The sequence below is a fragment of the Scatophagus argus genome, chromosome 7, assembly GCF_020382885.2.
Source record: "Scatophagus argus isolate fScaArg1 chromosome 7, fScaArg1.pri, whole genome shotgun sequence".
Lineage (NCBI taxonomy): Eukaryota > Metazoa > Chordata > Actinopteri > Scatophagidae > Scatophagus > Scatophagus argus.
In genome coordinates, this window is record NC_058499.1 from 6,564,959 (window position 1) to 6,586,313 (window position 21,355).

Here is a 21,355-nt window from a genome sequence, read left to right on the forward strand (position 1 = left end):
AAGCCTCATCACAGTTGTACTGAAATCAGTATACAACAGAACCAGACAGATACTCACACAAGGAAGTGGTAGAGGAAGCATTTCAGTCCGGCAGGTCTCTCAAGGAAGTTGTAAACATCACCCTGCATGCTAGTCTTGATGTAAGGGCTCTGGAAATCCTTTTGATGATGCAGCCAGCTCGAACGAGGGAGAGGTGGAGGGACGGAGGTGATCGAGGGCTGGCTCTGTATGGTCGTCAGCCTTGGGTCTTTTGTTTCTGCTGGTGGACAGCAGGGAATGCCTGATTCATAATTCACAGCCGTGGGGTCCAGTTCCATTGAAACAGGAGAGTACTGGCTTCTGTCAGGCGCGGGAGCCAGTAGGGGAGAGCAAGTAGTTGTAGTGCCGATAGATGCTGCAGGGTCAGCATCGATATGCTCCAGGCTGAGGCTTGTTCGGGCGTATCCATTGGGCCTGTAACTTATGAAGGAGCTCGCCATCCTGCTGCCATAGTCACGCTGGACGTGGCACGTCATGTGAAAGGAGTGCGCCCGTCTTTCCCCCATGTTGCCCCGCAGGATGGTCCAGTTCGGAAAGGGCCCAGGAGGATTTAAAAATCCGGGATAGTCCTGGAAGTTACCACCAAGCTTCAGGAAGAAGGGAAGAGTCCAGCAGGATATGATCCTAGCTAGGCATAGCTAGCCACCCACTGCAGACAAGAGCTCTCTCAGCTGTACTGCATGTGTGTCCATACCTGTAGTGGAAGAAGTGACATGAGTCATGGAGATTGTATGACTGAAAGTAAGCCTTGCCCTCTACTAGCAAGGACCTTGTTAATTTAGCATCTGTCATGAAAAATAAAAGACACGGACACAGTAAAGCTTAGTTTGCTGAACCAATGAAGAATAAAAGCAAATAATTTAAATTGCCAACCTACTATAAATACATCTGCTACTGGAGACGCTACAGATGACATTCAAGCATAGCAGAAATTTCTTAAAAAAAATATCATCTGATGAGAAAATACTGAAGGTCCTTCCTGTAAGCGCGTTACTTTTCAACTGCAGCCATACGTGGATCAGAGAACTGTGTTGCTGCGCTCGGGACAACGACGCCGATTAGAGTTTGTTATTGTGTAACAGACCTACTTCTCGCTCTGCACCTACAGAATGTATAGCACCATGATGTCTATGCTTGTGAAGTTAAAAAGAGGAGGAAAAGAGGAGGGATTGACACTCATGAGTCTATGTTAGGGTATTACTCAGTGACTCTATGACCTGTGTAAACAATGCAAGAGTAAGAGACATGTAATATTCCCAGAATCATACACAGCTGATGGCAGCGACAGTTCAGAACAAAAGTCCATTTCCGCTGACTCTCTTTGAGGATTTACTTCTGTAAAAACAGCATCCTGTTGCACCGTCCCTGATGGATGTCAAAAGCATGTCTAGATTCCCATCTGGAAAGGTAAAGCAAAAGCTCCACTCTGCTGACTTTGGGGAAAATAATCCAGTGCATTCAGCAGCACAACAACACTACAACACATTTTAAGCCACTATAGCTACAATGTGACCTTCAGTAACAGCTAAGCACAACATGTCACATCACAGAAGCTTAATCAAGCAAACAAAAATTAGACAGATTAACACAGTGGATTTAGTTGCGAACATGCGACTGATAATTTTGCAGCTTTTTCTGTTTTTCTCTTGAAGTCACGGTGATATTGAGCTTTAAAACAGGCACATCGTTTCATGATGCAAACTAATTCAAGTGAGTCCAAGCTGTCACATCCTCCACTTCTTGCCTTTGGGGAAAACAAAAAGCGTTATGAAGTAAACTAATCACGTGGACCCAGGTAAGTAATAGGTAAGCACAGGAGCTGCAAATCAGGAACACATCCTTGGGATTGCATCTAATGTAACTAAGTCTAGACAGCATGACAACTTGACTAAAACAGTTTTCCGTCTGCCAAGTCAAAGTGAACCCTACGCCCTGCTGACTTATGTCCACTTAGTTAGTGTCTTAACGTTGGTGATTCAGTATCTTCTCTGGAAAGACGCTGAACCAGATAGATGCGGGATGTTGCCTCAAAGGATCGGAAAAAACTCTCAGGGGACAAGAGAGGTAGGCTAATTGGAGGCAGCCACCCCGACCCATATCTGTCCTCAGCTGTGGATGACCTGCTGACAAGAGCCACACGCTGCTGTCTCCCTGTAGATAGGGTTTCTACCTTTAAAACTAGCCGGTCGCGAGATACACAATGAACTGTCAGACATGCACAGACTGATGTGGGACTCTACAGTTACAGAGTATTGTGTGACTTTCCGTTAAACTGAACCGACCATGGCAGGAGACTTACAATAAATTCCGAACAATTACCTTATGCCCCAAGGCAAAAAAAAAAAAAAATTAATTAATTTTTCTTCTTTTCTTGTGCCAACAATCCAACTGGGAATCTAAAAGCGGTCAAAACAGGTTTGTTTAATGAAGTTGCAAAATCAAGCAAATGTTAAGTACATATTAGCATCAGTTAAAGCTGCAGGAGTTCGCAGCTCTTCCGAGAACTAAAGAGCAAAACGCCATGTCAAACCAATGTGAAATCTTACCTTTAACTCCAAAACACACCTGAAGTCGCTGGTGGTAGCCTAAATTTACATGCAGTTATCACTCAGAGGTCAGGTGAAAAGTTCGGCTTCTTTCTTTTTGCAATAAAAAATAAGATCCGGTCGTAAAATTATCGAAGTTAGAACTTCTTTTCAAGCGCTAAAAATGCAGTGTAAGCTCAAGCCTTTAGTCGGTTGTCGCCCGCAGGACTTGTCTCTTTGAAGTGCATCGCAGCTTGTGCTGCGTTCAAGGCTTGGGAGAAAGTTTGCCACCACAACATGAGCGATGAGCAAAGTGATACCTTGACAATTTTCTAACAAGTAGCCAAGATGCAAAATTGAGTAGTAGTAGAACATATGTAGAAAAAGTGAAATGTTTTACAGCAAAGTGTCATTCATATCATATGTCTCTTGTAAATTGTTGTTTATTACAGGCATGGCCAATGTATTGAAAATACTAACAGTGTATGACAATTAATTTTCCCTAAGCAAGATTAATTAAGTGTTTAATTTATTTAACTTCTCATGAGAAATAATTATTTGTGATAGCTCAGTCACATCTGTTACATCAGGCTATGTTTTCTAATTGTGTTGGGGCTGTAACTATTTTAATCACCAATTAATATATTTTTTTTTTATTTAATCAAATAACCATCTTGTCTAGAAATTTCCAGAATTTTTTTAAAAATGCTCATCACAAGTGGGGTAGAATTTTTCCAGTTAGATGCTGTCAACTTTACTTTTCAACTTTTCTCGGGGTTGGTAACATATGAACACAACAAAATGGCAGTACATTTAATTGTATGCCATTATATGGCCCTCGTGGTCCTCAATAATGGTCTGTTTAAATAAATTACCATGCAGCCAGTGATCCACAGGTCAGGTGAGGCCGGGTGACAGATAAAGAGTCAACAGGGGCCCCGTTTTGCCCAGGGCTCCTGAACAAGTTTACCCGGCCGTGCACTGTTAGCATACTGTTTCCTTGGTGAAGATGAAACTGAGTCACAACACGCTGTTAGTGTAATAGCATTCTTGAAGTGTGTACAAACTGGTTCCAACCGAAGCCCAAACCTTGCTCATACCTCAGCCTTACCTCAACGTCGGTTTGTTTTCCTGAAGTCTAATCCTAGGACGATCTTTACGAATGGTTACGTCTGAAGAATAATTTTACAGAGACATTTAAACGCACCACGAGTTTTAAAAAAGCAGCAGCTGCTGGAGGGGCAGCCGTTGGTCACACATGGATGGTCGCGCACTTAGGCTGCCATAACCCGCAACTGATGTTATTATGAATGCAGAAAAAATATTTTTCTAAGCTTCTTTATTAAGGCAACCTCGGCCTGGATGTTGTCCCATAATACATCACCTATACAACACCCATGTTTACCAGTAGGAGGCAGTAAATATCCACTCTGTGGTAGTTTAAACATTTCACAACTCTTGTAGTTTGTTCCTCGCTGGTGTCCGTAGTCACTGGGGAAAAACATGGCTTCACACACAAGCAAGGTATTCCTGTCCCTGGGTCGATTAAATGTTCCTGGTCTTGGGATTCAGAAATCGGTGAGCAAGGTCACATATGCGACGGCGCTGTCTGTAAACCCTTCCAGCGGGAATCAGGGTGAGTTTCTCGGTCTCTGTAAAGTACTTCACGCCCGTGGACACGCGAAGTTGCACGCTAAGCTAACTGCTAGAAATACAGTTGCCAATGCCAGCTAACGTACTTGCTTGCATTTGACAGCGACGTGCTTTAGAAAAGATGCGGGTCGGAATATAAAAACGTGACCAATGAGTAACCTTCTACATAAAAAGAAACGATTCGTAACTCTAGTAATTTGTATTTGTCTCCCTACTGGGCTTCATTGAGTCCTTGTGGGGACTTCGGTGTCTATTTTACTGGTTCATTATGTCACAAGGCATAACCCATCCACTTGCACCGACAACCAAATCAGATAAGAAATTAAAATAAATCAAAGATAGGATGGATAGATAGGTAGGAGGATGCACCGGGACATGATTCTGCTGTTTATTTTGTGTTTGGTTTGAGAAATGTGAGAAAATAGTGAAAAACGTTTATCACAATTTCCTGAAGCCCGGTGTGAAGATATAAAATAAACTTTCTGTCACATACTATCAGGCAAAAACAACAAATACTCATAATTAAAGCTGGGAGTGGGGAGAGGTTGGCATGTTAGTTTGAAAAATGATGGCAAAACGTGCAGATTTTTTCCAGCTTTAATTTTTGTATACCTTACAAAAAGAAGCATGATAAGTAAAACAGAGAAGCAGTATATATATATCGTAGTTTGCAAAATGCACCTGTCATATGCAGCATACATGTATGTTGTCTAGTAAGTGCATTGGTGAAAATACAATTTAAATGATCACACTTAACGGAACTGCAATACATGAACACAGAAACTGTGGGACATGTGTGTTGTTGTTGTGAGATGTCGTGTCTTGCACCTGCAGATAACGGCGTTAGCAGCTCGAAATGAATTTATTGTGGGCATGTGTGGCTAAAATTGAAATGTTGTCTATTTTAGGACTTCCTGGTAGAAACAACAGAGAATCCTTTGTGAGAAAGCCCAAGAGAGATGTAAGTGTGCAGCTCTCATGTTCTGTTTTCCAAGGCCAAATACAACAAGATGCACTAATTCCAGATGAAACACATATGCAATACGAAGTCAATCATGGATTTCCTCACTCAGTTCCTCTGTTTTCTGTGTTTCCTACCAGATAGGGGAGCCCAGGACAGAAAAGATGCCAGTGGATCAGGACTGGACTGCAGTTTATCCAGCAGCAACTCCCTTCAGACCGGGCTCCATCCCGCTGCCTGTGCGGATGGGCTTCCCTGTGAAGGGTGGTGTTCCTCCAGAGAAGACGGGCAACTTGGAGCTAATCAAGGTCTGACCTCATTACTTACATGGGATCACAGCATAAGAATACGTTGTGATACACAAGTTTACGTAGTTACGCAGTTTTAGGAATTACAGAACAAAAACTAATTCCCCTCTCTGACAACAAGAATGAAAAGACAAAGAAGAAGTACAAATTCTTACGTGTTAGATATATAATTAAGGTTTAGCGCTCTTTGCACAGACTAAGTTTAAGAAGATAAGAACTTTATTGATCCTGCAGGAAATTGTTCAGCCAGGGTTGCAATCCAAAGAAGCATACAAAAGTAGGAAGTAATTTCCCCACAAAATACAATAATATATAAAAAATAACAGAGTATATAGTATATACATGAGATATAGATAGATAATGGCAGATAAGGTGCCACATACAGCTGGCTGTGGGCTGCATCTGTACGTATTCTATATGTTTGTGTTGGGGTTTACCTCCTCCTCAGTATTTATTGTGTCAAGTTGAGGTAATTGTAGCCGGCCAGTGCTCTTGCAGTGTCGTGTTTTGCTCTGCCGCATGTCTCTGATGGCTCTGTGTCTGTGCCCGGATTACTGGGCTGCTGTGTCCAGACACCAGCTGCTCCATCTGGACTCGAGCCACTTGCAGATCCACCACTTTCACCCGTCACAGCTGGAGATCTGCCGCACAGCCTAACAATATTGATTTCATTCTCTCGCTCTGTCACCAGGGACCAAACTGCTATGCATCCCTTATTTATGTGTGATGCTTGTATGTTTGTTTTTGTTTTGTTTTTTTACTTTTAAATCATAATTAATGGATGATCTGAGTTTGTCCAAACACATGCCAATAATGTGACCCATGAGAAGTTTATTGTTGTCAGTGTAGAATAGGATTGTATGTGATCTGATATTCTTTACTTAAATGAGGAAGTGCATAGTTTTTGTTTTCTACTTTGTTCACCAGCCACTTTAAAATCAGTGTATTCTGAACTCAGTCATAGACATTTTGTGTCTTTGTTTTGCTGTACATGCATATATTAAGCCTGCTGGACATTTTCATGTTTCCGTTACAAGAACAGTTGTACATTCACATAATCTCTTCTTCATAATCTCTTTCAGATACCTAATTTTCTGCATTTGACACCGACAGCCATCAAGAAACACTGTGAAGCTCTAAAACGTAATTATTTATTTATTTAATTTTTTATATTTTTTTTGAATTATTATATTATTATATATTATTATTATTATTATAGCTATTTGGTGGAATTGTTTAGTAGTAAAATATTTACTTTGGCACAAAAATCTGGGTTTATTTGGTGTGTGTCGATATGCCTTTCTCTGCTTTCAGCCTTCTGTACAGAGTGGCCCTCTGCTTTGGACACCGACGCCAAATGTGACGAGCACTTCCCTGTCAAAATACAAAGCACAGACTATGTGTTTGCCGGCCCGTCTGTCAGAAACCCTTCGGCTCGCGTTGTTCATCTCAAAGTGAGTTTACCTGCTCTTCAATTCTTTTTTCTTTAAAGTTTCTATGAAAAGGCTTTTACCCAATGACTTTGCTCTAACTGGTTTTCACTGATGTATAGAAAGTGAAGTGTGGAGAAACATGGCATGTAAAATGAGATTAGAGATTTACAGATGCATAATCACCAGCCGAGATCACATGACTTATCTATCTAGACATTCATTGTCCAGTGACCTCAAATCTGAGAAATTACACCATCAGATTACGGCCCTACAGAACGAGTTTACATTTAAGCATTTGCTTGAACTCTGTTGTCGTTCTTGTGTTAATTTAAGTTCTTTCTCTTTTTTTTTTTGGAATTGTGTGTTGTTGTTTTTTTTTTGAAGAACTTTATACTTTCACAGAAAAAGATAACAGTTTTTTTAATCATTGACATGTATTGCATTTTGATATTCCTCTTAATCCCTTCTAACACTAATCGAATGATCAGAACCATCCATGAAAAAAGACAACCACACTCTATAAAACAGAAGAGTGTGTGAAGATGTTGACCTTGTTTAACAGTTGCACAGGTTGATGGATATTCTTTGCTGTCTATAACATGTTGTACCCCACGTGAACAATAATACCGCTGCGCTCTGCAAAACCTCCTTTTGTTTTCAACTGCCTTTGACAAATTTCATAATTTGCCCAGGTGGAAATGTGTCATTCTTCCTGCAAATCACCAGCCATCTGCTCCACTGACACTTTGCCTTAGATTATATCAGCATGGTAGGAATTATTCAGACATTAATCTAGGTGGATTAGGCAGAAAGATTTGAGAGCAGATCTCACACAGTTGGGTTTCATGCAAGTGCCCCAAGACCCCATTTTCAATGTAACAAAAATTCATTCACTATTTCGAGCGATGCACATATGTCATCCGGTTATTTTGGTATTTATTTAAACTAGGTGGAAACAGTGAGGGAGACTGAGGAACATCCTGGAAACAAAATCTGTCATCCCTTAACCTAATCACTTAGCAGCTCCACCTTTATGTACTCATTCAGTGAGGTTGAGTACACAGAATACATGTTCACGCGTGTCTTGTATTTCCTATAAATGCACTTTTGTTGCATTGTACGAATGATACAAGTCAAAGCCATGAGAAACAATGTAATCGCGGAATAATCTGTTTTCCGTCTCTCCATTGTGCGAGAGGCTTAGAGGTTATTCTTGGCCATGATTTCATCTGTAAAAAGTATAGTGTTTTAATCAACACAGCCAAATCTCTGTAGCGTTTTAAAAAAACAAACATTGTTCTTAGTGTGGGTTGTGGTTTTAGTTTGTCTAAAGAGCTTCAGGAGATAAACTGCATAATGAAATTACAGCTGCCCTAATCTCTTTTGTTTGGAGTATTTTTCCTTTGCATTGCGAAGCTCTATGTAAAACAAGCCCATATACGTACTATTGTTTTTCCCATGTTGCAACATAATTGTGTTGCTGCCCACGTAGGTGAAGCTGTCCAGTTTGAATCTGGATGACCACGCACGCAAGAAGTTGGTCAAACTTGTTGGGAATCGATACTGCAAAGAGACTGATGTCCTCACGCTCAGAACTGACAGGTAAACACTCCTCCCTTAGGGTTCAACATACAGTATGTAGACAAAAGTATTGGGACAACTGCCCATTACACCAGCAGGGATTTTAACGGCATCGCATTCTAAATACACAGACAGCTTTGCAGCTCTAACAGCTTCCACTGTTCTGTGAAGGCTTTCCACAAGATTTTGGAGTTTTTCTGTGGGAATTTTTGCCCACTCATGCAGTAGAGCATTTGTGAGGTCACACACTGATGTTGGACCAAAAGGTCTGGCTCTCAGTCCCTATTCCAGTTCATCCTTAAGGTGTTGGATGGGGTTGAGGTCAGGACTCTGTGTGGGCCAGTCATGTTCTTCCGCACCAAACTCACCCAACCATGTCTTTATGGAGCTTTGTGCTTTGTTCACAGGGGCACAGTCATGCTGGAATAGAAAACAGCCTTCAACAAACTGTTGCCACAAAGTTGGAAGCATAGCATTGTCCAGAATGTCTTGTTATGCTAAAGCATAAAGATTTCACTTCATTGGAAATGAGGGGCCGAGCCCAACCCCTGAAAAACAGCTCCATACCACACCTGAATTCAAAAATAAAGATAAGAACTTTATTGTTCCCGCAGTAAATTGTTGATAAAGAGGTGTGTCCCAATACTTTTGTATGGTGTACTTATGGATAAAGTGAAGAAATAAGACTCTTTTCAACTCTTTGCCGTCTTGTCTTTTCTCCCCTTCCTTCTACCAGCTGCCCTCTAAGACAGCAGAATAAGGACTATGCCATGTACCTGCTGACTGTCCTTTACCACGAGTCTTGGGTGAGTTACAAGGATTTGTGTTTTCTCTATGTACAATGAACTGATTTCTTGCTAGTCATATATTTCAAGAATGATGCTTTCTGTAAAAAAAATGTTACAAAAATATATTATAAAAACATCTATGTTGTAATGACATGGCACAGTACATCTGTAACAGGGGAATTCTTGTCCATCTTGCGATCTGAGAGACTAAGCCCATTAGGGAGGTATCAGACTTGAATGGGCAGCGGGATGGCAAACAGCAGCATTGTCCAGTTGACATTTCTCCTCAGATGGGAGGGAAACAGACTCCCGTATCAGGTGTTGACCCTGATACTCATTCACATTAAGCCAACCATGTCTCATCAGTAAAGTCTTCCACAAGGTGCCAGCCACATAAAAGGAAATGACTACCACTACTGCACAACCTCTTGGCTTTAGGAGTCTTTCCCGTCATGGCTTAGTCACATTAAAACAAAGTTGGGAAGGTGTCCGAGCCAGGAAGCACAACACTGTCCACTGCCCTTTTGGACACACAATGGAAGGCACAGTGCTTGTCCAGCAGCCTTGTGGAAGCTGTGAGAGTGGCGTAGCGTTCAGGCTGTAATGCTAGCCCACAAAGAGGCCAATTGTTAGCAGCCACTGTGGTGATTTTATCTCTCCACTCAGGGAGACAGACCTTCCCTACTAATTCCAGTGTGTGCTAATCCAGGCCAGCATGGGGGTGACTGCTTGAAGTAGCATCCAACATGGAGGGAAGTTTACCACTGGAGGCACTCCATCTCCATTTGCGCCCTCATGCCCATCACCTGGCCTTTCTCCTAACCAAATATCAAAGTTATCAGACATGCTGTCTGTTGACCAAACTGTGTTATGATGGGATGCAAGGACAGACAAAGTGTCATTGCTATTAACATTTGTATTGTATTGAATCCACAACAGCATCAGGAAGAAGCTTGGAATTTTGCCAGTAACACATAACTTAAACTGTCAGTACAGTCAATCTTTTTTAGTTAAGTATGACTGAACTTTCCCTCTCAAGTCTGAACATATGACAATCTGTAAGTCCTTCTTTGTTGCTGCGAGGCAAAATGTTTTGAACCAAGCTACTCATCTGTGTCTAGTGCTCCTCACTCCCTGGGGCCTGGATTTTTTCCAGACAGGATGTTATGTGGATCAGATACGTATAGCAGTAATGATGGTCATTAACCCCAAACACCTGGAGTGCAGCAGAGCCGAGGCTCTGTCGATGGCCTGCTTTTAAGCTGCTGCACAATGGGGCGTATTGTTCTCTTGGGAATGTGACGACAGCTAGACAGGCGGTGGACAGAGCACTACATATGGAGAAATATTATCTCTGTGAGAGGAGCATCAAAGAAGGGGTGAGGGGTGACCGAGGACCCCCATATTTTACATGTGCTGCCATACTGTGTTCCTAACTGGAAACCCAAGTGAGATCCTTTCAACAAAGGAATATTCTTTTTTTGGGTTTTTTTGTTGTTGTTTTCAAAAGTAATAAAAAAAAGTGGTCGTCTACATTTGGCACTTGTACACAATTCAAATCTCATGACACACAGACAAGTCAGGCTGGATAATCTTCCATTTGCAGTCTGCATTTGAAGGTAAGAAATGTGTTTTGTATTTCTCATTCTTCAGAAAACAGAAGCGTGGGAGGCTGAGAAGACTGTGGCAGACATGGAGGAGTACAGCTGGGAGGACAGCCAGTCCCAAAGGAATATCCTGGATGTGCTAGTGCACATGAAAGTGGCCGAGGAAGGAGAAGGCGATGAAGTGCGAGAGCAGTTGCTGGGAAGAAAAGAGGTGCAGGAGTACAAGGACTCTGTGACAAGGTTGAATAATGAGGGAGAGAGCGAGAGCACCATGCTGCAGTACAAAGAGGCTGTCAAGAAAGTTCTCAACTTGTAACATCTTAATGTACACATGTATTCACACGAAGATGGCGACAAAGAGCAGATGTAATAGGGTCAGACATTTTTAATTACTTGTGGACTCGTGATTTTGGACTCTGTATGTACCAGTAACACAAATAAGAGATCATTGTAGATAATTACTGTTGCAGTTTCCATTAGGATATTACAGTCTCTAGGGCCTCAACTGATGTATTTATTTTCCACAGTAAATTTACCGTCATATCAAATGTATGATGCTGTCTTTAATACAAAAATAAAAGTTTAACAACTGCTGGAAAGTTGTGCAAAGTTCATGCACATGATGGGTAAAGCTTTTATACAATAAAAGCCCCTTTCAGTCTGCTCCCATCCCACTCTCAGCACTATCAGGGCAAGGAGTGGCACCCCAGTGAAAGGATGCTTTCAGCAGCGGGTTGTAGAAAAGTACTTCATCCATCTCAAGGAGTTTTTGTCTGTGGTGCGTGTGCTTTTAGGTCAGAAGAAACCCAATGCACTGAGGAGATGTGCTGGACTGCAGCAGGGTTAAACACTGAAGTCCACAAGGCAAAAAAAGTCCATCTCATATTGTTGATGAGCTCAACAATCACTGAATTGTAGCTGTTTTTCTTTTTCCTTGGAAGTGTCCATTAAGCCCCAGTTAAGACCAGTGTAGGCAACTGGCTAAAGTCTTTGAGGTTTGGCATCAACATAAGTTTAAACTAACTGAAGTACATCAAAATGTGGGTCAACCAAATGGATATCATATCGTCTTTCTTGAGGCAAATTGCTGCGGTCAAATGCATTGGCTGAGTTCAGCTCTTCTGTCGAAAGTCATCGCGTCACATATGAAACCAATATCATAGCAAGTACGTATTTGGTAACCACATCCAGGCCATAAAATAACTGCCTGTTCATTTTAAGTTTTCAGAATTGTTAAGGTCAGTTCATCAGTTTATGGCAACTACATTTTCATCATAATCTGCTTAAGACAAAGCAATATAAAGCAACATTCTTTCTATTAATATGCAAAAACTATCATTTTACAAAAATACAACAGTATAAATTCTAATTTAAGAAAAAAAATCTTCCTGGATTCCTCCATTAGAAACTTGTCTGTAAACATACGACTAATGTCAGTTCCAACACACTTTCAGTTGTTTTCTTTGACCAGCACATACTTTATCAGACGCATGGAGCCTTTCTTCCCTCTCCAGGATGTTCGGTAGCGTCCCATCCTCTTCCTCTGACCCCTCCAGCTCACAACCAGCAGAATGGAGCAACAGCAGCTCAGCAGCACTGTGATGCAGATCGCCACTGCAACCAGCAAGGTGTGAGCGGCCACTTGCCACCCAGGTCCCAAAGCCCCGAAGGTGTCCTCTCCGTTGACACCCTGTTCTTCCTCACTGCCTGCAGTGTGGTTCCTCTCCAGGCTGCCTTTGGTGTCATTGGGGTATTGCTTGCTGCTCTCTATGTTGCCCATAATGGCTGTAGAGGTTGAAGGGCTGGTGGCCAAGTGTGTAAAGGTGGTGGGGTGACGGTGGGTAGGGGATGTGGAGGGCTGTGCAGAAGTGGTAGGAAAGGCAGGAGTGGTCATGGGATTGTAAGGGCCGAGGATGGTTGCTGTGGTGGACGATGGAGGTGTCGTAAAGCTGGGTACAAGTGAAGTGGTGGAGGTGGTTGGGGCTGTTGTTTGTGCATGGTTTCCTGCAGCTAGTGGAGTTGTAGGAGTGGAGGATAAGGCAGCTGTAGCTGTGGGAACTGCTGAAGGCTGAGGGGTTTTAGTAGTCGTGGTGGTGGTGGTGGTGAACACTCTGCTTGCTGTCGTAAGGGGTTTCGCTGTTTGTGCTGAGGTCGGGGGCAGTGCAACAGGTGGAGGCGGATGAATAAACTGGCGTTTGTCTGAAGGCAGCGGCTCTGAGACGTTAACTCGACTGTAGTGGTGGGGTAACACACGTACATTAGAGGCGAAGTATTTCCCAAACACCAACAGGTCGGGATCTATGCCTAAGAAACGAAGACATTCTTAAGTCATGACTCCACTCAACACTGACTGTTAAATACTGGATTCTTAAAAATGGGTTTTAACCATAAAATAAATAAAATCTGTGAAGTTTAAATTTTCTAAAAGAACAGAATACAATACATTCATATTTGTAGAAAAAAAATGTACTTAATGTACCAGAAGTGAAAGTAGTTATGCAGAAAAGATGCTCCTATGTGTTTGTCAAGTTGAGGATCATTTTCAAGTACTACAGTTGGGTAGTTGGTAACAAATATTTTATAGGATGTTTTATGTGTAAATTTGAATTTACAGAGTAACTGGTAACCACTGCTGTCAAATAAATGTAGTGGAGTAAGATGTTAAAAAAATACACATATATAAAGTCAATAAATATTAAAGAAAATCAGAATATTCAAGCAAAAGACAAGTACCTCACAACAGTACATTTCCGCTTACTTTCCATAACTGGTAGTTCTAGTCCTGGTAGTAGCAATGCAATATTAGTATGTTTCTTGTAATGACACCTTTTTGTTTTTTAGAGAATGTGATGGGCCTTGAATGACATGACTGTGAATAAGAGTATTCAAATAAATTTTCAGCTTTAGTCCTTACTTACCCTTTGTGATATTGTAGAGAACAACGTTTCCTCTGTGGCTGAGAATACAGCTCTCCAGTGTTGGACAGTGCAGGTGGAAGCAGTTCACGCTTTCTTGAGTGGCATCATAGTGAAATATGGCCAGATTGCAGGAAACTGTTAGAGGAGAAACAATAAATCAGGGTGTACAGGATCACTGGAGTCATAATGCGTAGTTCAAGATTTGTGTGTATTTTACGCTCATTTAAAAAGTGCTACTCACAGTTTCTCGTTAGGCAACAGGTGCGGCTGCATTTCAGCGCCGTCTCCTCCTGGTAAAACTTCAAAAGCTGCGCTCCTCTCCTTTGAGACTCCTCGATGTCGATGAAAATCCCAGGAAAACGTCGAATCCAGCAGTTCTTATAGTAAGAGGTCGGTGAGCACCTCGACTCGGTGTGGCACACCAGACTCAAAACCGTCAGCAAGCCCCATGTGACATTCATCGCGCGTAATGTAAATCAGACCATGTTAAATGACAATCTCGATAAAGCTCCGACATATCTGGGAAGCTGATTGCTTGGAGCTGACAGGCGTGAAGTGGTGCCAGCGGTCTGGTTTTACTGGTGCCAGTACAGGTGTGTCACATCTACGCACCTGAAGAGGTGGAGACCCAACCGTGCGTATGGTGTCCCAGTTGTACCAAGGCAGTCAAATAGATGCGTATGAGCAACATAAGACGCTCCTTTTCTGCTTTTTGACAGAATGCCACCAGAAACTTTGAAACTGCAATAATAAATACAAGTTAAAATACAAATATTTATTTACTTTTTCTGAGCACTTTAAGGATTTCTTGTCTAAATCCGATGGGAAAATTGAAATTGAAGGTTGAAAATATCAGTTGATAAGAAGACTTGCTCAAGTCAGACAAAAATCTTCTAATCTTTGTGAACACCACCAGTGGGCTCTGTGGTAGATAAAAACATGATGAAGTGCCCTCTGTGGTGTCCGATAAGCTAGAAAATGGCCTCCATAGGCCTGTAAAATGGTTAAATAGTTAATAGTTATCACAGAGGTGGTGGAGTAGTTCTAACTTCAAATCTGAGTCACTCAATAAAACACTAATTCTTAACCTGTACTTGTAACTAAAGGCTTGACTTGCTGTGCCCCGGTGCCCCCTCAATGTCTGCCCCTGCAAAACATTTACATCCAGTGACATGTATTTGGGTCATCTCTGTGAGGTTTTTAAAAGCTGTTTGTGGTGTCATTCGATTGGTTTTCCTGTTATTTTTTCCATCCCTGAGTATGTTTGGGATAAGGTGGTTATTTTTTTCAGATTTTGTTTTTTTTTTAGAAACTAAATCTCGCTAAAATCTAATTAGACTGCACGCATCAATATTCAAACCTTTGAATTCTCCTGTTGACAGGGTTTAGATGAATGCCCACAGTGCGTTTATTACTTCACTTCATAGCACTCACTGGAAAGTAAATCTTGCTCTCGTTTTAACAGGAACTAGGCTGAAAATTCCAGTAACCTCTGTTCTCTTTGTGTCTGTTTTCAGCAAGGTCAGACATCTGAGAGCGGATTGCCGTAACTGTAGCAATCTGCCTAAATTCTTTCAGATGGGATTATCATAATAAGCCGTTTGCCCCCTGGTTTTGGATTTGCTGCACCTGTTAGGCTGTTTTTCTCATCTTTTGTGACGGCTCTCCATCACAGTGCCACACTCTCAGTTTACAATTGGGAGCTGAAAGTGCATTTTTGGGAAAAGAGCTTATGGAAGCTGCAATTTAGTGGGAAACTATTCTGTAAAAATGGTTTGAAATCAGTAGGACCGATCTAATAGAGAGGATGCCATTGTTTTTAACCAGACTTATCTGACAAAAAAGGCAGAGCCAGATTTCATGTGTTAACCTCTTCAAAGCTGATATTCTCTCTTTTCATTACCAAAAAGATATACAATATGTCCATAAATCTTTACTGTATACAATACTGATCCTACCAGACTGATGTTATAGTGACTTAGAGAAGCAGATAATCAGACTTGTCAGTAAAGTATCAGGCCTGTGCTTGAGTTGGATTTTTTTTTTCTTTCCACAGCAGTGGGAACTTCATGCAAAAATACATTGTTTGAGAGCACTCAAGTCAATTTGCTGAAAGTGATGTGGATAGGAAAAGTGTAATGATGTCTCACCGCCACCAGAGGGTAATAGTCACTTCCATTAAACAATCGCTGAGACCCAACACCATACTAGGCTACACACTGATGTACTATACTTACTTTAATACTTTTGCATTAAAGTTATCAACGTACTTTTGTACTATGACTTATTAAAATGATATGCACAGATGGATGTCAATCATAGTGCCAGTTTAGGACAACAATGCCAACTCAGCTTCTCAAAGAGAAAGCAAACTTGCAAGAGACATTTTCCACTATATTTTGTATAGTCTGAAAAACTTTGTATCAGAGAAATTCACGTTTTCTGATATCTTCCTGGAGCTGCATCACCACCAACCAAAACTAGTTTTAATGTTTTGCAGCTGCAAGCAGCCAATGGCACCATTCTGCACAGAATGCAACAAGCTCAGCAACAGCGGAGTTAAGTAAGAAACACTTGTATTTTCATCTGACACTTCAGGGCAAGTTACAGTTACAGACAAACTCTGTAATCGGCTTACAGATCTTAAATCTGGTTCAAGTTAGCAGTGTTATTGTGTGCCTTTTGTTGTAGTCAGATCATTTTCAATCAAAAACAGTAAGACAATACAAGAAACATTTAACATTAAACATCAAACAAAGTGAATACAATAGCGCTTTTCAATCATTTTAGCCAATTAGACATGATGACGTGGCTCTGTTCATAATTACTCAAATGCTCAAATAACACAAAAGATTGGCACCAGAAACAGTGATATTTAATGGATGTGCAAAGGAGGGATTCTCCATCTACTTTTATTTTTCTCCCCATTATTATTCATATTTAAGTCACTAGGTGGCACCCTGAGGCAGCCAAACTGCTTTGTGGCAAACATCCCCTGCACATGCACATGTAAAAGAATCTAAATTAAAAACAAGCACTAGTAAAATGAGATGAAAAACACCACCAATGACAACTTTCTCATGCAGGTCTTGTTGGCTAGGTTTGGCTCCTTTGGTATAAAGACCACAGTGTATCATGGTCCTCTTCTTTTTATTTCTTTTTTTTTTTCTTTGCCACTTTTCCACACAAAGCCTGTTTCAGCTTCCACAATCCCAAAATCCAACTCTTCCTCAGCAGTAGTTTTCCTGGACATGCTAACAAAACGTGCTTCTCTGGGCTCCTGACTGGCTTTAAGCTTACGGAAGAAGTAGTCCATCGTTTGATGTTGTTGCTCACTGAGGTGCTACAATGGGTCTAGAGCAGGTAAGTTCCAACTGTGTGAGCGCGTCAGTCTTTAACTAGCCTGTAAATATGATGCTGTGCACCGTGCTCACTGGTGGACACCTCAAAGACGTAGGCTACGCACAGGAGGGTCTCCAGTGTGTCCCTGTTAGTCACCACCTGCGGACAAACACAGAAAGGTTGTGTTCGGTTACGTTGTGGAGGATGAAAGCCTTCACAACCGTGCTTACACGTGTAGAATAATTTCACCTTCTTTTTTTCTTACTTTGTAGAGAATTTTTCATTCCTTTACGATTCAAAATGATCAAATGTGTCGCACTGAACACAGCACCTGTTACACGAGGCTTATTGATCCATTGCGCTCAGCCTTGCAACGTGAAATCTGTGAGTGCACACGTCTGTTGTTTGTATGTCTATGCGTATGTTTAAGCGTGTGTGTGAGTGTGCGCACATTTGTTAATGAGTTGTTCATGGTTAATATGAGCTAAATCAGCCCATTGAGAAACCTAATGACATGCTGCCATGTCGTCAGTGTGGGCTCAATATGGTCATTGTTCCTTGGCAAGTAGGAATGCAGCCGCCAATGGAAGGGACATCGATGTCTTTGAACCCTGGCGCTGAGGACCACTTTGTTACTATGGTGATACACTCCACTCTATTCACTTCGCTCTCTGAGGAGCACACCAGCTCATTCAGAAAAGCCCGGCTTATAGTGAACGGGGCAAAATGTTTTAACTCTCCATAAAAACAAAACAAAAAAAAGTTTCAGTGTTTAAATGCGGTGAAAAACTGCTGCCAGCTGTTAACAGTCTGTCACAGTTACTCATAGGGAACATAACATGGCAGCACAACCAATTCATTGAGCAACCAAACCATTTTCCTGTTTGGCAGCACTCGTGACAGTGGGACGCCTGTAAAAAGCTCTTGGAAAGTGAAAGAGAATATCAGTGCACACACTGAGCATCCATGTGGTCCTGTGTGTTTTCTGAATGGTATGAATGGAACTCTACAGGAATGATGAACAATGACTTGCGTGTAGTTCAATGCTTGAAATGTGCTGCAGACAAGGACTCATATCCAAATTCATTTTAAGTTAGAAGAGGCTGTTTGTGTCTCTTTATAGCTTCACCACATGCTACATTTTCTGAGCTATGGCAGCAGAGCTCAAGTATTGACATTAACGAGTGTGTATCATTAAGATTCATAAAATAGCTCTCATAGCAACAGTTTTACATTTTGGGAAATAAATATGTTGTATACAGTATGTCTATGTGCTTTCTTAGCAAGAGTTACATGAGAAGACTGATAACACTTTTTTCATATTGTATCATATCATATCACATTGTGTAGCAGCAGGTTTAGCTTAAAGACCGAAAACAGCTAGTCTTGATCCACATAATTCAAAAAAAAAAAAAAAAGAAGAAGAAGAAAAATAAATGAATCAGTGAAGAACAAGAATACCTCCTGTTATTCCAACTTGGGAGTTTTCACACATCATTCCAAGATGGTTACTGCATTACTAAGCTTGTCCTCACACCAGATAAACATCACAAATTATCGTCTTTGTTTGTTATATATTTGTAGAGGTTTGTGAACAACTGATAAACAGTGTAAGGCTCCTTTTCAATGAGGTCAACTGATTGATTCTGTTTGAGTTAATATTAGACTTTATTTGGTGTTCCTGCTGGTGATGGCCATGCCTTTTGCTGCCATTTGGCTAACAGTTTGTTGACATTTCTGTGGTTCTTTACAACAGGTCAGAACTGTCAGAAAATTCTACATACTTCTACAATGACTCATCAGAGGCTGATGTGAATGGGGAGAATGTTGAATGAATGGTATTGTTGTTAATTTTTTTTTTAAATGAATCAGGTGGTAGGTCAGCTGCTCCCCCCCATTTTTAGTTTTTATGCTAACAGACGTGGCTGTAGCTTCATACTTAGCTTAGGTGTAAGTGTGGCCTCTATCTTCTTAACCAAGTCTCAGCAAAACTATTGAAATATTCCTTTAAAATGTCACAGAATACCTCCAGAGTAACATGCAAGCACAAGGAAATCCCCAGCCTCTACACACAAATGTGTCATATATCTCTGATTCCCTGTGGGTACCTGTAAGATAGTGAAGTTCTCCAGTACGCTGTTCATCATGTACTTCTCCGGCAGGTGTTTAAGCTTGTGGATGAAGTTGATCATGTATTCACATAACGGTGAACGGTGGATTCTGAACACGTAGCGCCCGTTCTCAAAACGTGCATACTCCGTCTAGGGGAAACGGATAAAATACACAATAAAAGCATGCAATTCAATATAAAAGAACATATATCCTGTGTAAGGAGAATTTAAAACGCATTAAAAAGGACAACATGTGAAATAAACTGTAAAAAAATAGGCATACATATCCCACTGAAACTCAATTAAATACATTGGATATGAACATCTATGTGATAAGCTGTAATATGTGTAATACAATATACTTTATACAGCATGGCATGCCAGATATGACAATAAACATATTTCTTGTGACAACCGTAATCAAATGATGAAGCCATTAAATATCATCATGGGGCCTGCTGGGGCAGACGGCTCTACCTAAGGATGTGTGTGTACGTGTTTATATTGTACAATCCATCAGCAGCGGATGGGGAAGAGCCACTATTGTGTTTAGTTAACGGGAAGTATAATACGTAGTCATGCTGGGGAGATGTGTGAATCACGTCAGTTTCCTGACCATAGATCAGTTGTAACTGACTGGAATACATCTCCACCAGTAGCAGTTATTCACTCCTCTTGGGTGATAATAGTGTTTATTGATGTGGTCATGACCTCTTAATGTCGAAATGTCACCCATTTATACAGCAATCGGCGACACAAACCTGACACCAAAAAAGCACTATTGTATCAAGAGCACTGCCTGCTACAGCTTTAGCTTTGAAATTAAAAATATTTTAAAGAAACTATTACAGTTACATGCTGTCATAGAAGTGAAACATTTTTTAAAAAAATACTGCAAATAACAATATGGTGATTTTTTTATTTTTTATAGTGACCTGAGGCGATTTAGTGAGTGACCTCAGTAGGAAGTGCACGTCATGTAAAGCCAAATAAATACCCTTTTCCTTGCACAATCATATAAAGTGTAGCATTTTTCTGAATTTGACTGAATAAGTCCCACAGAGCTGCATCAGTAAATCATTTCTGTATTGCTCATGTGTGCAGGGAGTCAGCAGCAAGTCAGTGACCTCAGCCAGAGGAGGACTTTAATACGCATGCCATTTGGTATGTCTCATTGTGGGAAATTCTCTTCACGGACCTCTTAACCTCTGATGCGACTCCACATTGTTTTTAAGTGTCTGAGTGAAGCACAAACATTGTATAGACAAAAGTATTGGGACACATGACCATTAGACCAACAGGGACTTTAATGAATGAATGTATGAAGTTCATCCTAAAGGTGTTGAATGGGGTCGAAATTGGGGTTCTGTGTGGGCCAGTCAGGTTTTTCCACACCAAACTCATCCAACCATGTCTTTATGGAGCTTTGCTTTGTTCACTGGGGCACAGTCACGCTGGAATAGAAAAGGGCTTTCAACAAACTGCTGCCACAAAGTTGGAAGCATAGCATTGTCCAAAATGTCTTGGTATGCTGAAGCATTAAGATTTCTCTTCACTGGAAGTCAGGGGCCGACCACATCCAGCACAGCTAGATGTTGTCAGAAGTTCAAGCCACTTTCAACCCAGAGGGCAGTGCAGCTTTTGCTTTAAAAAATGATCAAGATTTGCTTTCTTTTTAGTTAGAAATGCTAAGAAATTGTTCAACTTGAATGTTAAAATAAATTCCTGGAAAATTAGTAATGTTTCATAACTGCAAGATAAGTGTCTGACACATTAATTTCACAAATAAAAAAATATTTCATAACCCTCAGAGTTAGTGTTTTACCTCCACTTTCTCCACCACCTGCTTGCCAAACGAGCAGACTTTTGTGGATGAGGTGATAATCATGTTCTCAGAGCTCTCGTACTGACTGGAAACACCATAGAAGAAGCTGCTGTCATCCTGCAGGTTTACACTAAGGTCCGCCTAGAGGAGGGAAAAACAGATAAAACATCAGTCAGGATCAGCCAACATCAACATACACCCGTCAGTCCGACCAGAAAGGAACAGTGAGTGCAGACTGGTGGTTTATGCTGCCAAGCTGCCATT

General features: G+C 41.1%; 4 protein-coding genes across 12 annotated transcripts in view; 1 reads left to right on the forward strand and 3 right to left on the reverse strand.

Annotated features, from left to right (window-relative positions):
* kcnq1.2 (potassium voltage-gated channel, KQT-like subfamily, member 1.2) overlaps positions 1–3,841 on the reverse strand; it is a 161,650-nt gene extending 157,809 nt beyond the window's left edge. For 5 of the 6 annotated variants that reach the window (XR_006843940.1, XM_046395369.1, XM_046395366.1 and 2 more), the window contains exons 1-2: positions 2,586–2,822; positions 58–733 (exon numbers count right to left, since the gene is read on the reverse strand). Coding sequence is in view for 5 of the 6 variants with exons in the window: in XM_046395369.1 (XP_046251325.1) it covers positions 58–545 (488 nt within the window). In the remaining variant the exon portion in view is untranslated. Of the gene's footprint in view, positions 1–57; positions 734–2,585; positions 2,823–3,675 lie in introns of those variants that run through there. The other variant, XM_046395368.1, reaches the window with a different exon arrangement.
* Positions 3,842–4,017: 176 nt separating this feature from the next.
* Positions 4,018–11,494, forward strand: mrps35 (mitochondrial ribosomal protein S35). The gene is made up of 8 exons (XM_046395373.1): positions 4,018–4,200; positions 5,126–5,178; positions 5,319–5,486; positions 6,569–6,629; positions 6,801–6,940; positions 8,412–8,521; positions 9,237–9,306; positions 10,942–11,494. The coding sequence occupies exons 1-8, from the start codon at positions 4,068–4,070 to the stop codon at positions 11,209–11,211; spliced, it is 1,005 nt and encodes a 334-aa protein (XP_046251329.1). The 5' UTR covers positions 4,018–4,067; the 3' UTR covers positions 11,212–11,494.
* Positions 11,244–14,520, reverse strand: LOC124062539 (MANSC domain-containing protein 4-like). Its single transcript, XM_046395372.1, has 3 exons — positions 14,055–14,520; positions 13,814–13,948; positions 11,244–13,199 (listed from the first exon to the last, which is right to left on the reverse strand). Exons 1-3 carry the CDS (start codon positions 14,272–14,274, stop codon positions 12,346–12,348), a joined length of 1,209 nt encoding a protein of 402 aa, XP_046251328.1. The 5' UTR covers positions 14,275–14,520; the 3' UTR covers positions 11,244–12,345.
* A 561-nt stretch (positions 14,521–15,081) lies between these two features.
* Positions 15,082–21,355, reverse strand: part of LOC124062541 (transcriptional enhancer factor TEF-3-like) — a 28,785-nt gene continuing 22,511 nt past the window's right edge. For all 4 annotated transcript variants that reach the window (XM_046395375.1, XM_046395374.1, XM_046395378.1 and 1 more), the window contains 3 exons: positions 21,092–21,232; positions 19,264–19,416; positions 15,082–17,314 (listed from right to left, as the gene is read on the reverse strand). In XM_046395375.1, the coding sequence (XP_046251331.1) occupies positions 17,201–17,314; positions 19,264–19,416; positions 21,092–21,232 (408 nt within the window). In that variant the 3' untranslated portion in view covers positions 15,082–17,200. The remainder of the gene's footprint in view (positions 17,315–19,263; positions 19,417–21,091; positions 21,233–21,355) is intronic.

Bases quoted from the DNA above. Each gene is read 5' to 3' on its own strand.
- mrps35 (XM_046395373.1), top strand. From the start codon at position 4,068: ATGGCTTCACACACAAGCAAGGTATTCCTGTCCCTGGGTCGATTAAAT. The intron at 4,201-5,125 runs GTGAGTTTCTCG...TGTCTATTTTAG, and splicing joins CCCTTCCAGCGGGAATCAGG to GACTTCCTGGTAGAAACAAC. The intron at 9,307-10,941 runs GTGAGTTACAAG...CTCATTCTTCAG, and splicing joins TCCTTTACCACGAGTCTTGG to AAAACAGAAGCGTGGGAGGC.
- LOC124062539 (XM_046395372.1), bottom strand. From the start codon at position 14,274: ATGAATGTCACATGGGGCTTGCTGACGGTTTTGAGTCTGGTGTGCCAC. The intron at 13,949-14,054 runs GTGAGTAGCACT...CTCCTCTAACAG, and splicing joins CTGTTGCCTAACGAGAAACT to TTTCCTGCAATCTGGCCATA. The intron at 13,200-13,813 runs GTAAGTAAGGAC...TTCGTTTCTTAG, and splicing joins TCTCTACAATATCACAAAGG to GCATAGATCCCGACCTGTTG.